Raw genomic sequence first — 14,350 nt, 5'->3', positions numbered from 1 at the left:
CTTGTATTTGTTTCAACTGTAGTGGATACCAGGCTTGTATTAGGAGGAGGCATGTATAAGAGAGAGGCCTATATTTCTAATTTTCAAACGGATCATAATGAATAAATCAACATTTTGTGTCAGTTTGAACCCAGTAAAATGTACTGGGTTCATTTATTGAAACCAAGTACTGTATGAAATACGGTAGTAAACAGTGCAATTACAGGTGGTCAAAAAAAGTAAAATAAAGTAAAATAGGGTGAGGGGGATTCTGGAGATGCCAACGGAGGACTGGAGACAAGTGATGAGGATGGGGTGACTGATGGTGTCAAAAGCAGCGCTGAGGTCTAGGAGGATGAGGATGGAGAGGGAACCAGAGTCGTCAATGAGGAGTATGTCGTTGGTGACCTTTAGAAGTGCGGTTTCGGTGCTGTGTCTGGTGCGGAATCCGGATTGAAAGGTATCATAAAGGATATTGTTGTCGAGGTAGGATTTTAATTGGGAGGCAATGGCTTGCTCAAGGATTTTTGAGAGGAAGGTGCGGTTGGAAATGGGGCGGAAATTATCAAGGGTTTCAGGGTTGAGTCCGGGTTTTTTTAGTAAGGGGGTGACAGAAGCTATTTTGAGGGCGGGGGGAAATAGGCCAGTGGTCAGAGAGGAGTTTAAGATGGAGGTAATTAGGGGAGAAAGGGCAGGGAGACAAGCCTTGACTAGGATGGAGGGGATATGGTACAGGATGCAGGTTGAAGTTTTCATTGTAGAGAGAATGGAGGATAGGTCCGATGCAGTGATTTCAGTGAAGGATGTAAAAGGGGGGTTGGGCGGTGGAGGGGGGGTTGAATCCGGAGGGGAGACAGTGTTAGCGGAGGCATTTGTTAGTGGAGTGTGGATTTTGTAAATTTTTTTTTTTGGAGATGTGACAGATAGGAGACGCATTCACTGACAGTGAAGGAATAGGAGATTGTGTCAGAGGGTTTAAGAAGTGTGTTGATGGTGGAACACAAAGGCTAAGCACTAAACCAGGTCATTTCAAATGCTTGGTTCTAAGATGATCATACAGTAAACATTTATTTCTGATAGGCGTGCTGATCAGCAGTAATGCAACGGCATGATTATTATTATTATGAAGTTATTATTATTATTAAATGAAAAATAACTCCTCTCCTTCACTCCTTTGGGTGCTGCAGGGTTAGGTTATAATCACAATAAAGAGGTGGTATAATATAAAATGAAATATGAACTAAGTTACCGTAATTCCTCTAATAGTAACCCCGGCTTGTATTTGTTTCAACTGTAGTGGATACCAGGCTTGTATTAGGAGGAGGCATGTATAAGAGAGAGGCCTATATTTCTAATTTTCAAACGGATCATAATGAATAAATCAACATTTTGTGTCAGTTTGAACCCAGTAAAATGTACTGGGTTCATTTATTGAAACCAAGTACTGTATGAAATACGGTAGTAAACAGTGCAATTACAGGTGGTCAAAAAAAGTAAAATAAAGTAAAATAGGGTGAGGGGGATTCTGGAGATGCCAACGGAGGACTGGAGACAAGTGATGAGGATGGGGTGACTGATGGTGTCAAAAGCAGCGCTGAGGTCTAGGAGGATGAGGATGGAGAGGGAACCAGAGTCGTCAATGAGGAGTATGTCGTTGGTGACCTTTAGAAGTGCGGTTTCGGTGCTGTGTCTGGTGCGGAATCCGGATTGAAAGGTATCATAAAGGATATTGTTGTCGAGGTAGGATTTTAATTGGGAGGCAATGGCTTGCTCAAGGATTTTTGAGAGGAAGGTGCGGTTGGAAATGGGGCGGAAATTATCAAGGGTTTCAGGGTTGAGTCCGGGTTTTTTTAGTAAGGGGGTGACAGAAGCTATTTTGAGGGCGGGGGGAAATAGGCCAGTGGTCAGAGAGGAGTTTAAGATGGAGGTAATTAGGGGAGAAAGGGCAGGGAGACAAGCCTTGACTAGGATGGAGGGGATATGGTACAGGATGCAGGTTGAAGTTTTCATTGTAGAGAGAATGGAGGATAGGTCCGATGCAGTGATTTCAGTGAAGGATGTAAAAGGGGGGTTGGGCGGTGGAGGGGGGGTTGAATCCGGAGGGGAGACAGTGTTAGCGGAGGCATTTGTTAGTGGAGTGTGGATTTTGTAAATTTTTTTTTTTGGAGATGTGACAGATAGGAGACGCATTCACTGACAGTGAAGGAATAGGAGATTGTGTCAGAGGGTTTAAGAAGTGTGTTGATGGTGGAACACAAAGGCTAAGCACTAAACCAGGTCATTTCAAATGCTTGGTTCTAAGATGATCATACAGTAAACATTTATTTCTGATAGGCGTGCTGATCAGCAGTAATGCAACGGCATGATTATTATTATTATGAAGTTATTATTATTATTAAATGAAAAATAACTCCTCTCCTTCACTCCTTTGGGTGCTGCAGGGTTAGGTTATAATCACAATAAAGAGGTGGTATAATATAAAATGAAATATGAACTAAGTTACCGTAATTCCTCTAATAGTAACCCCGGCTTGTATTTGTTTCAACTGTAGTGGATACCAGGCTTGTATTAGGAGGAGGCATGTATAAGAGAGAGGCCTATATTTCTAATTTTCAAACGGATCATAATGAATAAATCAACATTTTGTGTCAGTTTGAACCCAGTAAAATGTACTGGGTTCATTTATTGAAACCAAGTACTGTATGAAATACGGTAGTAAACAGTGCAATTACAGGTGGTCAAAAAAAGTTAAATAAAGTAAAATAGTGCAATCACAATACTGTTAAATAATAATAACTTCGTTTTATACAATTCTGAGGTAGGCGTACTCTCTTGGTAAACATTAACACCATACCATTATATGGTATTTACTGCACAGCCAGGCCAGCATATAACAACAATAACAAAATATACCCGGCTTGTATTAGGAGGCCGGCTTATAATTGCTTAGCTCAACAGCGCACCCGGTCATTAATAGAGACCCGGTTTTTAATTGAATACCGGTTACTATTAGAGGAATTAGAATATAATATAATTATGAAATCAAATATAGGCCAGGGCCCTCATTTATCAATGGTGCGTACGCACAGATATGTGCGTAAACCGTGTGTACGATCATTTCTAAGCAAATTGTTGGATTTATCAAAATGAACGTGTGCTTGAGATTGTGCGTATATCTACGCACAGCTCAGACCATGCATACATTAACCCAAGCGGTAGAATATGAAGACTGCACCACCATGAGACGGACTTTCATGCATTCGTTTCAACACTGACGTGTTCTGTATGACCCATAATTCATTATAGTTAATTGTAAAATAGCGACAGTAGTGTAATTATTGTCAAACCCTATAAATAGCATTTGGAATAGGTCTTTCTTTCCGAATGAATGCAGCATGCAAAACATCTATATAGTGTTATCGGAATACTACGGGGTGCGCTGACTGCTCTCCGTGGGGAGCTGTTTTCAGATAGAGGCGGAGCAGTCTATTTGCAGAGAGAACATAATAGAGTCCGCTACCCGAGACACATTCACCTTGATGTGTACCGCAATTTGGGACCCAAATTGGAACGTGGAACAAAACGTACAAATGCCATCCCCATGCACATTCAAGTCCTCTCCACCCTCGGGTCTTCTTTGGCCACCGGCACGGTCCAGCGTGATATATTGGAGATGGATCGAGCAATAGACTGTTACTGTACCACCCATGTAGCTGTCAAAGCTCCATCACAAATTCAGTTATTATGTGAATAGAAAGGGATTCCACTCAGTCAATGTTGGCGATGCGCATTTGGCTGATACATGTCGTTGCTGGTGACCGGGAGGAAGGCACACATTGTATTGAATTAAATTGTAATGTTATTACTGGGGTATCTGTAATTAAAATATCGCTTAAGTGCAGGTGATCGGGGTTATCCACTGAAGCCATAGTTAATGACTGACCAATAATAATGAGTTGAGTTCACCATGTAGGCTGTGCTTCATCTCGATATTCAGCCGAATGCATGAATGCTGAGTCTGGCATCAGTTTGCTTACATCAAACACAATGAATGGTTTTGTTACACACATATTATTATTCCTCACACGGTGCCAACTGCAGGTCTCGCCATCTCAAAGATGACAGAGTATAGCCTACATATGCAGCATCCCCCTGTTGGGGTTGCTCAATGCTGTAAAATATTACATAAATGTTTTTTTATGAACAACGATATTTGAGGAGCCTAATAATATTGCTACAGCGTGCTGCAGGTAGTAGTAGTAGTAGCTAGGTACGTGGGAGGCTCCGGGTGAAACCATCTCCGTGACGTCAGCATTTAAAGTGAACAAAATGGCGGCGCACTGGTTGATACACGAAGGCACATAACAAATAGTTTTTTCTTAGAAACGGCTTATTTTTATAACGTGATTTTTTTCTGTGGTTTATCTAAATACTAATTTGATGCTATGACTATGTTTATATCGCTATTCAACATCTCCCCTTTAATGTCTGTCCGTTAATGTCGCACCGAAAACGACCAAAGCAAATTCCTTGTATGTGAAAACTACTTGGCAATAAAGACATTTCTGATTTTGATTCTGACACGGCGATGCCTATAGAGCAGCGGGATGACAGTGATCCCCAAAGAGCAGTGAGATGACACCTATAGAACAGTGGGATGACACAGTGATCCCTATAGAGCAGTGGGATGACCCCTATAGGGAGGTGTAGTCTGACGTCACTGGTTGTTCCACCCGTATAGGGATTCATCATTTGGAAAATGGATTATCGGCTATTGTAACAATTCTGACGCATGGAAATTGAAAAGCTTCCATCTTTGCACAAAATGAGCGCCCTTCAACCACTAACATTATTGTTTAAGCATTTTTTGTTGAAATAAAGGTAGTTATAAGGTTTTTAATTTGTCGTAAAAAAAGAACTACAGTTACCAGTAGGCAGCCTGTTGTTCAGTAGGCAGCCTGTTGTTCAATGCTCTCGCCTAATCCCCGTCACGGCCAGCTGATACGAAGCTAGCTAGCTAGCTAACGTTACCTAGCTAAACGTACTAGACTTTAGCAATGGCTACTGTCGTGAACCATTTTAAATCGGGGCATGTAGAGGAGTTTCGGGAACGAGTAAAATGTGCAGGTCCTCTTTTCATACCTGTGAACTCATGCCCAGTTTTATCTCTGAGCTAGCTAGCTACTAACGTTAGGTAAAAAAACAATAACGTTATAAACTATACACAATATGTACAATGAAACAATGATTTACATTAGTATTTACAGTGATTTAATATGCAGCGAAATAACATTATACGATTTAAATTATAAATACAAATATGGTAACGTGGTTGTGGCTTTTACAAATAGTAGTTTGCTTTAGAGATAAATGGTTATGATCACCGGAGCACTAGTGCTGGGTGAAACAGATACTAGCCACAGATTCAGGGTCAGTTATTTTCCCATTGTACGTATTGTTAAGCTAGGGTCTGCCTAGGTCTGCGACTAAAGCCAGGAGTCTACGCTGTGGTGACGTCAGTCAGCAGCGCAAAATGGTAGTGTAGTTTATCAGTGAACAAAAACATAAACGTTTTTATTTTGCTACTTTTATGATTAATTGCGAATATTTTCATGTTGAGCTATAGATTGTGGATGAATACGCACAGAAAGGTACACCATGCAAATGTCCATGCTTTATTTGTTTTAAACGAGACAATCTAGAAATGGGCAATGGGGAAATACATTGCGTTCCACAGAGGGTGGAACACAAAAAAAACTAAAAAGACGTAACCACTACACCTCCCTATAGAGCAGTGGGATGACCCCTATAAAGCAGTGGGATGACCCCTATAAAGCAGTGGTATGACCCCTATAAAGCAGTGGGATGACACCTATAGAGCAGTGGTATGACCCCTATAAAGCAGTGGGATGACACCTATAGAGCAGTGGGATGACACCTATAGAGCAGTGGGATGACACCTATAGAGCAGTGGGATGACACTTATAGAGCAGTGGGATGACACCTATAGAGCAGTGGGATGACACCTATAGATCAGTGGGATGACACCTATAGATCAGTGGGATGACACCTATAGAGCAGTGGGATGACACAGTGACACATATAGAGCAGTGGGATGACACCTATAGAGCAGTGGGATGACACCTATAGAGCAGCGGGATGACACCTATAGAGCAGTGGGATGACACCTATAGAGCAGCGGGATGACACTTATAGAGCAGCAGGATGACACTTATAGAGCAGTGGGATGACACTTATAGAGCGGTGGGATGACACTTATAGATCAATGGGATGACACTTATAGAGCAGCGGGATGACACTTATAGAGCAGTGGGATGACACTTATAGAGCAGTGGGATGACACCTATAGATCAGTGGGATGACACTTATAGAGCAGCGGGATGACACGTATAGAACAGCGGGATGACACTTATAGATCAGTGGGATGACACCTATAGATCAGTGGGATGACACAGTGATGTCTATAGAGCAGTGGTTCTCAATGTGTGGCCTGGGGACCCCCGGGGGTCCTTGAGGGAGTTCCAGGGGGTCCCCAGCTAAACAGTTTCATTGCACTAATATTTTCTTCACTAGAAGTTATTACAGGGAGAGGGTGTGTAAGAACGACTGCTCTGCTCCCTCCTCTGTTATCTCTCTACCTACAGTTTAGACAGTTATGAAACATCAGAGATCTTCTCAAATGGGGGTCCCTGGCCAATTATGTATATTATTCAGGGGTCCTTGCCATGCCATGTTTGAGAAGCACTGCTGTAGAGCTGGTGTGAAGCACGTTGTGTACAGAGAGCTGGCAGCACCTGTGTCTCTGAAGGCCTGCAGCGCGTGGAGGTAGTTCTCTGCCGCCTCCTCCAGCTCCTCCAGCTCACTGTGGGCGAAGGCCAGGTTACTGAAGCACCTGCCCTGGGCACGTCTGCTGCCTAACGAGCCTGCACACACACACACACGCACGCACGCACACACACACACACACACACACACACACACACACACACACACACACACACACACACACACACACACACACACACACACGCACACACACACACACACACACAGAGATACATACACACAGAGACACACGCACACACACAGAGACACACACACACACACACAAACACACACACAGAGAGACACACGCACACACACAGAGACACACGCACACACACAGAGACACACACACACACAGACACACACACACACAGAGACACACGCACACACAGAGGCAGACACACACAGAGACACACACACACACACAGACACACACAGACACACACACAGACAGGCACAGAGACACACACACAGACACACGCACACACACAGACACACACACAGAGACCCACGCACACACACGCAGACACACAGAGACACACACACACAGACACACACACGCACACACACACACACACACACACACACACACACACAGAGAGACACACGCACACACACATAGACACACACACAGACAGACACACACAAACGCAGACACACACACACACACAGACACACATGCACGCACACACACACACACAGAGAGAGAGAGAGAGAGAGAGAGAGAGAGAGAGAGAGAGAGAGAGAGAGAGAGGGGGATAGGTAGAGGGAGAGGGAGAGAGAGAAGAGAGAGAGAGAGAGAGAGAGAGAGAGAGAGAGAGAGAGAGAGAGAGAGAGAGAGGCAAGATTCAACATGGTTAAAATGAGAAACCGAGAAGCTCTTCCGCCAATTAGTACATATTTACATTTTTTTTTACATTTAGTCATTTAGCTGACGCTTTTATCCAAAGCGACTTACAAGTTCTGTACGACAAGACAGCAAGAAGGGTACAACTCTATCAGCTGAGTAACAATGTTCATCAAGTGTTGCGTGTTACAGTGTAGGTTAGTTTATTAGGACAAGTGCATGACAGTAAGGTTAGTCAGGGTTAGATTTTTATTTTTATTTTTTTAATCATTTCAGATAGTGGTTGAAGAAGTTTTTAGATGGTTGAACTACAGTATGGAGCAAAACCCCGGAGCTTCTTACAGTAGCTCAGCCATTATCTGAGGACAGGTTGGTCCGGAAGCTCGAGAGACGCATTCTGACTTGAAACAAGCAACACGCGCTGTTAGTATTGAGCGAGACGGTTAAGGTGCTGGGAGGTAAACCCAATATGAAGCTATACCTTTACATCCACGATATGCATATTCTACAAAATATACATGAAAATGTGCAGTTTAATACTCCTTGCAGCAGTATTAAAAAGGTTAAAGAGGAATGTTCTGTGACTGTTCTACAAGAACAAAAGGTGTCATTTGTACTGGACAATTTAAATACCGTCAAATAGCCTTCAATGTTTCCCCTATAATGTTCCCCTCAGGCCTGGTGGTGCTGAGAAAACCCCTCAGGCTTGGTGGAGCACCGAGAAGACCCCTCAGGCCTGGTGGAGCACCGAGCAGACCCCTCAGGCCTGGTGGTGCTGAGAAAACCCCTCAGGCCTGGTGGAGCACCGAGCAGACCCCTCAGGCCTGGTGGTGCTGAGAAAACCCCTCAGGCCTGGTGGAGCTGAGAAAACCCCTCAGGCCTGGTGGTGCTGAGAAAACCCCTCAGGCCTGGTGGAGCTGAGAAAACCCCTCAGGCCTGGTGGTGCTGAGAAAACCCCTCAGGCCTGGTGGAGCTGAGAAAACCCCTCAGGCCTGGTGGTGCTGAGAAAACCCCTCAGGCCTGGTGGAGCTGAGAAAACCCCTCAGGCCTGGTGGTGCTGAGAAAACCCCTCAGGCCTGGTGGAGCTGAGAAAACCCCTCAGGCCTGGTGGAGCTGAGAAAACCCCTCAGGCCTGGTGGTGCTGAGAAAACCCCTCAGGCCTGGTGGAGCTGAGAAAACCCCTCAGGCCTGGTGGTGCTGAGAAAACCCCTCAGGCCTGGTGGAGCTGAGAAAACCCCTCAGGCCTGGTGGAGCTGAGAAAACCCCTCAGGCCTGGTGGAGCTGAGAAAACCCCTCAGGCCTGGTGGAGCTGAGAAAACCCCTCAGGCCTGGTGGAGCTGAGAAAACCCCTCAGGCCTGGTGGAGCTGAGAAAACCCCTCAGGCCTGGTGGAGCTGAGAAAACCCCTCAGGCCTGGTGGAGCTGAGAAAACCCCTCAGGCCTGGTGGAGCTGAGAAAACCAGAGATTTTGATACACACTACTTTATTTATAATAGGGTTTTGACACAATACTTTATTTAGAATATGGTTTTGATACACACTACTTTATTTATAATAGGGTTTTGATACACAATACTTTATTTAGAATAGGGTTTTGATACACAATACTTTATTTATAATATGTTTTTGATACACACTACTTTATTTAGAATAGGGTTTTGATACACACTACTTTATTTATAATAGGGTTTTGATACACAATACTTTATTTATAGGGCGGCTGAGTGGCGCAGTGGACAAGGCGCTCGCCACTAACGCAGGAGATGCTGGTATCGAGCCCAGCTCTCTGCGTTGCTACCGGCTTGGCCGGCCGTCATACTAACACAATTGGCAGTGTTAGAGGGTGGGAAAGCCGGTGGGTGGGGATTGGACGTTGTGGACAGCGACTCCTACAGGTCGGTTGGGTGACGCCGGTATGGCGGAAACAGGAAGTATCGGGGGCAGTGTGAGCCTCCCACGCATTACTCCTCGCCACTGAGAGTTCGAGCTGTTGTGGTGAAAAGATGCGACAGGCTGCCTCCTCGTGTACCGGAGGGGACACGTGATGCAAGGCTTCTATCTTCACTACAGCCGACCAGTGGGAGGTATAGTATAGCAACGTTCAAGACAGGGGAGGGAAGAATTGGAAATACGAAATTGGGATGGGAGAAAAATTGAAAAATAAGGAGAAAAAGTGGATAAAAAAGATAATAAAGGGTTTTCATACACAATACTTTATTTATAATATGATTTTGATACACAATACTTTATTTATAATAGGGTTTTGATAAACAATACTTTATTTATAATAAGGTTTTGATACACAATACTTTATTACACTCATTGTTTTACTGTGTTTTTAATTGTATATCTTGCATCGTATTATTTTGTTTTTTTTATCAACCTGCCTGTGAAGCACTTTGGTGCCGCTGCTTGGAAATGTGCTATATAAATAAAATGTACTTGACTTGATTACTTTATTAATACTTTTGACAATAATGAACATTTCAGATGAGTTGCTCAGCCCTGGTGGGATGCCTGTCACACTGCTCATGATGCCACTTCAGAGGAGCTCTATTTAAAGGAGGCACATTACGTATCTTCTCTACAATCTTATTCAACGTCCTTGAATCTGTGGAATATATCTACGTTTTTATGAAACTAGTCTGAATGTAATTTTAATGATGTATTTTCCAGAACCTCCTTCTTCCCTTCTGTTGAACCCAGTATGTCGGTGTAGCGCTGCTAATGCATCAGAGTGTACAGTATGTTGGTGTAGCGCTGCTAATGCATCACAGTGTACAGTATGTTGGTGTAGCGCTGCTAATGCATCACTGTACAGTATGTTGGCTCTCAGACACATGCTCCTGCATGAGGCAGCGTACAGCAGTGCTTTGCTAAGCTCTTTGCAGAGCCCCCCGGGGGCGGGGGGGGGGGGGTTCTGCCTGGTCTCTACGCTGCACTCACTTCTCTACTTCTAATGAGACAAGCCGGGGCCTGCAGCCAGATTCCAGGCACAGAGCCTGCTGTGAGAACGACACACGCTCCTTCACTCCATCCATCTCTCTCTCTCTCTCGCTCTCTCTCTCTCTTTCTCGCTATCTCGCTCTCTCTCTTTCTCTCTCTCTCCCTCTCTATATTTCTCTCTCCTGCTCCCTCTCTTTCTCTCCCGTTATCTCTCTCCCTATATATCTCTCCATATCCTTCCCCCCTCTCTCTCCCCCTCTCCCTATGTCCCTCTATTTCTCTCTCTTTCTCTCTCCCTATCTCTATCCCTCCCTCCCTCTCTCTCCCCCCTCTCTATCCCTCTCCCCCACACCCCTCCTCTCTCTACCTCTTTCTCTCTCTCCCTCTATCTTTCTATCTCCCTCTCTTTCTCTCACACGCACGCACGCCCGCCCGCCCGCACCATCAAACCAGAGTAACAGTAAAGTGCATTAACAATATACAATGTACAAGTGATTAAATGTGATATATATATAACAAGCGACTTGTAATATATGCTAAGCTGATTGTCATTAAATTACATAAAAAATTCTGAATTCATACATTACTTAATTTCTTCCTCACAACATTAGGTCAGTTCAGTATAAGATTTAGAGGCCCTACTATTTGGAACTCAAAACCCCCCATAATAAAAATGTGCTCATCTATTTCATCACTCAAATCCAAGCTTAAATATACATTGTTAAATGAATAGCTTCAATCTCATAAAACCATTAATGTAACTTTTTTTTACAGTTTCATGTTAATTTGTTTAGACTAATTATTAATGTTGTTGTTTTTGTTATTATTATTATTACTTTGATTATTATTGTTATTATTATTATTATCTTAATATTTAGAAAAAAAATTATGAACTTATTTCACTTTACCTTTGTTTTTGTGTTTTTCTTTTTATCCAATGATTTAATGAGTTGAGGCCCCGTAGGCCCATCTGGGTCTCTTCTTGTCTCTACTCACCTTTATACACTTTCTGTCATGGTCAATGTTTTTGACTGTTTTCCTGAAATGGTGCAAAATAAATAAATAAAATAAAATAAAACGTACTCCTATGATCTAAGAATGTCCATAAATATTAGCGAAAATGAGAAACTCTCTCCCAAATCCAAAAACTAGAACTAGATCAGGTACAAAGTCTGGAGCTGCTCCATATACAACGACACTGAAACATTTGTATAGATGACACTGAGAACACCCAGGAATGTTCTGAGGTACATTACTATAGAATATGTATGTGCTCCTTCACTCCCTCTCTCTCTTTCTCTCTCTCTCTCCCTATCTCCCTCTCTCTATAAATGGTAAATGGCTGCATTTATATAGTGCTTTTATCCAAAGCGCTTTACAATTTGTTCCTCACATTTACCCATTCACTCACACATTCACACACCGACCATGCAAGGTGCCATCCTGCTTATCAGGAGCAATTAGGGGTTAAGTGTCTTGCTCAAGGACACTTCAACATGCTGCCCAGGAGGAGCGGGAATTGAACCGGGAACCTCCAGATTACCAGACGACTGCTCTACCTCCTGAGCCACTGTCGCCCCCATCTCCATCTCTCCCTCTTTCTCTCTTTCCCTGAACCTCTCTCCCTCCCTCTCTCCCCTCTATCTCTTTCTCTCTCCCTCCCCCCTCTCTCTCTTTCTCTCACCCTCCCTCTCTCTCCCTCCCTATCTCTCCCTCTCTCTCCTCCCTCTCTTTTTCTCTCTCCCTATCTCCCTCAATCTCTCTATCTTTCTCTCGCCCTCCCTCTCCCTCCCTCTCTCCCTCTATCTTTCTCTCTCCATCTCTCTCACTCCCTCTCTCTCACCCTCTCTCCCTCTATCTCTCTCTCTCACACACACACACACACACACACAAATACAGAGATGAAAAGTTTGCATCAAACCAGAGTAACAGTAAAGTGCATTAACAATATGCAATGTACAAGTGATTAAATGTGATATATATATATATATATATATATATATATATATATATATATATATATATATATATATATATTGTAATATATGCTAAGCTGATTGACATTAAAGGGCATTAAATGGGAACTGCACCCAATTTCTGAATTCATACATTACTTACTCCTATGATCTAATAACGTCCATAAATATTAGCTAAAATTAGCAACTCTCTCCCGAATCCAAAAACTAGAACTAGAGCTAAAACTCAAACTTGTGATGTAATCAGGTATAAAGTCTGGAGCTGCTCAATAGACAACAAATTGGGAAACATTTGTATAGATGACACTGAGAACACCCAGGAATGTTCTGAGGTATACACTATCGAATAAAGCTCATTTGGGTATGAAAAAGAAAACATGCTGTGGGTCCACTAAATCAGACTTTATACCTGATGATAGGGCTCGGCGATATGGCCTAAAAATAAAATCTCAGATTGTTTCACACCACATCCGATTTACGATTTTAATCAAATTTTTTCTCTTAAAAACTAGAAACGCCAAGGAAATCATTCAAATAAGCTTTGTTTTTATTTGACACAAAAAGATTATCAAACCAAGATGAATTTCCCTATTGGGATTGAAGTGCAAACCTAACTTTCACCAATCTTCACTTAAAAAATATAATATATATCATGGCCATGGAAATAACCTTTGAATTTTGTATTTGTTTTCTAAAGGTGTTCCCCTTTAACCCTTTCACCACCACACTACAAAGGGTTAACAATTTCACTATCACACTACAAAGGGTTAACACTTTTTCACTACCACACTACAAAGGGTTAACACTTTCACTACCACACTACAAAGGGTTAACACTTTCACTACCACACTACAGAAGGTTAACCCTTTCACTCCAACACTACAAATGGTTCACCCTTCACGCCATTGTTGAGGACCAATTATAACATGTTATAAATGATGAGAGGAGGTTGGAGGTATGGGCCTTATTTTTATTATGTACAAGTTTATGCACCGTCTTTTTTTTCTTAAATCAGGGGTCTCAACTCATAAACCTAAATATTCCACTTTGCATATCTGCTTACCTGCTGTCTACACTGTTTATCAACCATGACTGCTGCTTCTTGAAGCAGGACTGCTACATACCCAATGTGTAATACTGTTGTATACGCTTGTCAATTGTACTTTTACACGCAAATCCTCCTTATGTATATATGTGTGTGTATATATATATATATAGTGTTATATCTCTTATGTTATTCCATGTTTATTTACTGTTTGTATCTTACTTTATTCTACCTTTCTATGACTAGTGCACAAATGCAAACAGTGCTCCTCCTACTGAGCTGACCTGTTTCTCTGGAGCAGGGGGATGCTCACAACAACACAATACCTGTTTCTCTGGAGCAGGGGGATGCTCACAACAACACAATACCTGTTTCTCTGGAGCAGGGGGATGCTCACAACAACACAAGACCTGTTTCTCTGGAGCAGGGGGATGCTCACAACAACACAATACCTGTTTCTCTGGAGCAGGGGGACGCTCACAACAACACAAGACCTGTTTCTCTGGAGCAGGGGGATGCTCACAACAACACAAGACCTGTTTCTCTGGAGCAGGGGGATGCTCACAACAACACAATACCTGTTTCTCTGGAGCAGGGGGATGCTCACAACAACACAATACCTGTTTCTCTGGAGCAGGGGGATGCTCACAAGAACACAATACCTGTTTCTCTGGAGCAGGGGGATGCTCACAACAACACAATACCTGTTTCT

General features: G+C 43.0%; 1 protein-coding gene across 1 annotated transcript in view; it reads right to left on the bottom strand.

Moving 5' to 3' along the window:
- The window catches only part of ttc24 (tetratricopeptide repeat domain 24), a gene marked incomplete at its 3' end in the record, with an annotated part of 161,183 nt that overhangs the window by 79,649 nt on the left and 67,184 nt on the right, over nt 1-14,350 (bottom strand). Inside the window, exon 6 of the mRNA XM_084336601.1 lies at nt 6,795-6,923. Within this exon, the coding sequence (XP_084192727.1) occupies nt 6,795-6,923 (129 nt within the window). The remainder of the gene's footprint in view (nt 1-6,794; nt 6,924-14,350) is intronic.

The sequence above is a fragment of the Notolepis coatsorum genome (assembly GCF_963971535.1).
Source record: "Notolepis coatsorum genome assembly, chromosome: 19".
In the NCBI taxonomy this organism is placed as follows: domain Eukaryota; kingdom Metazoa; phylum Chordata; class Actinopteri; order Aulopiformes; family Paralepididae; genus Notolepis; species Notolepis coatsorum.
The sequence above is the reverse complement of the archived record's forward strand: the minus strand, read 5'-3'. Positions and strand labels throughout refer to the sequence as shown.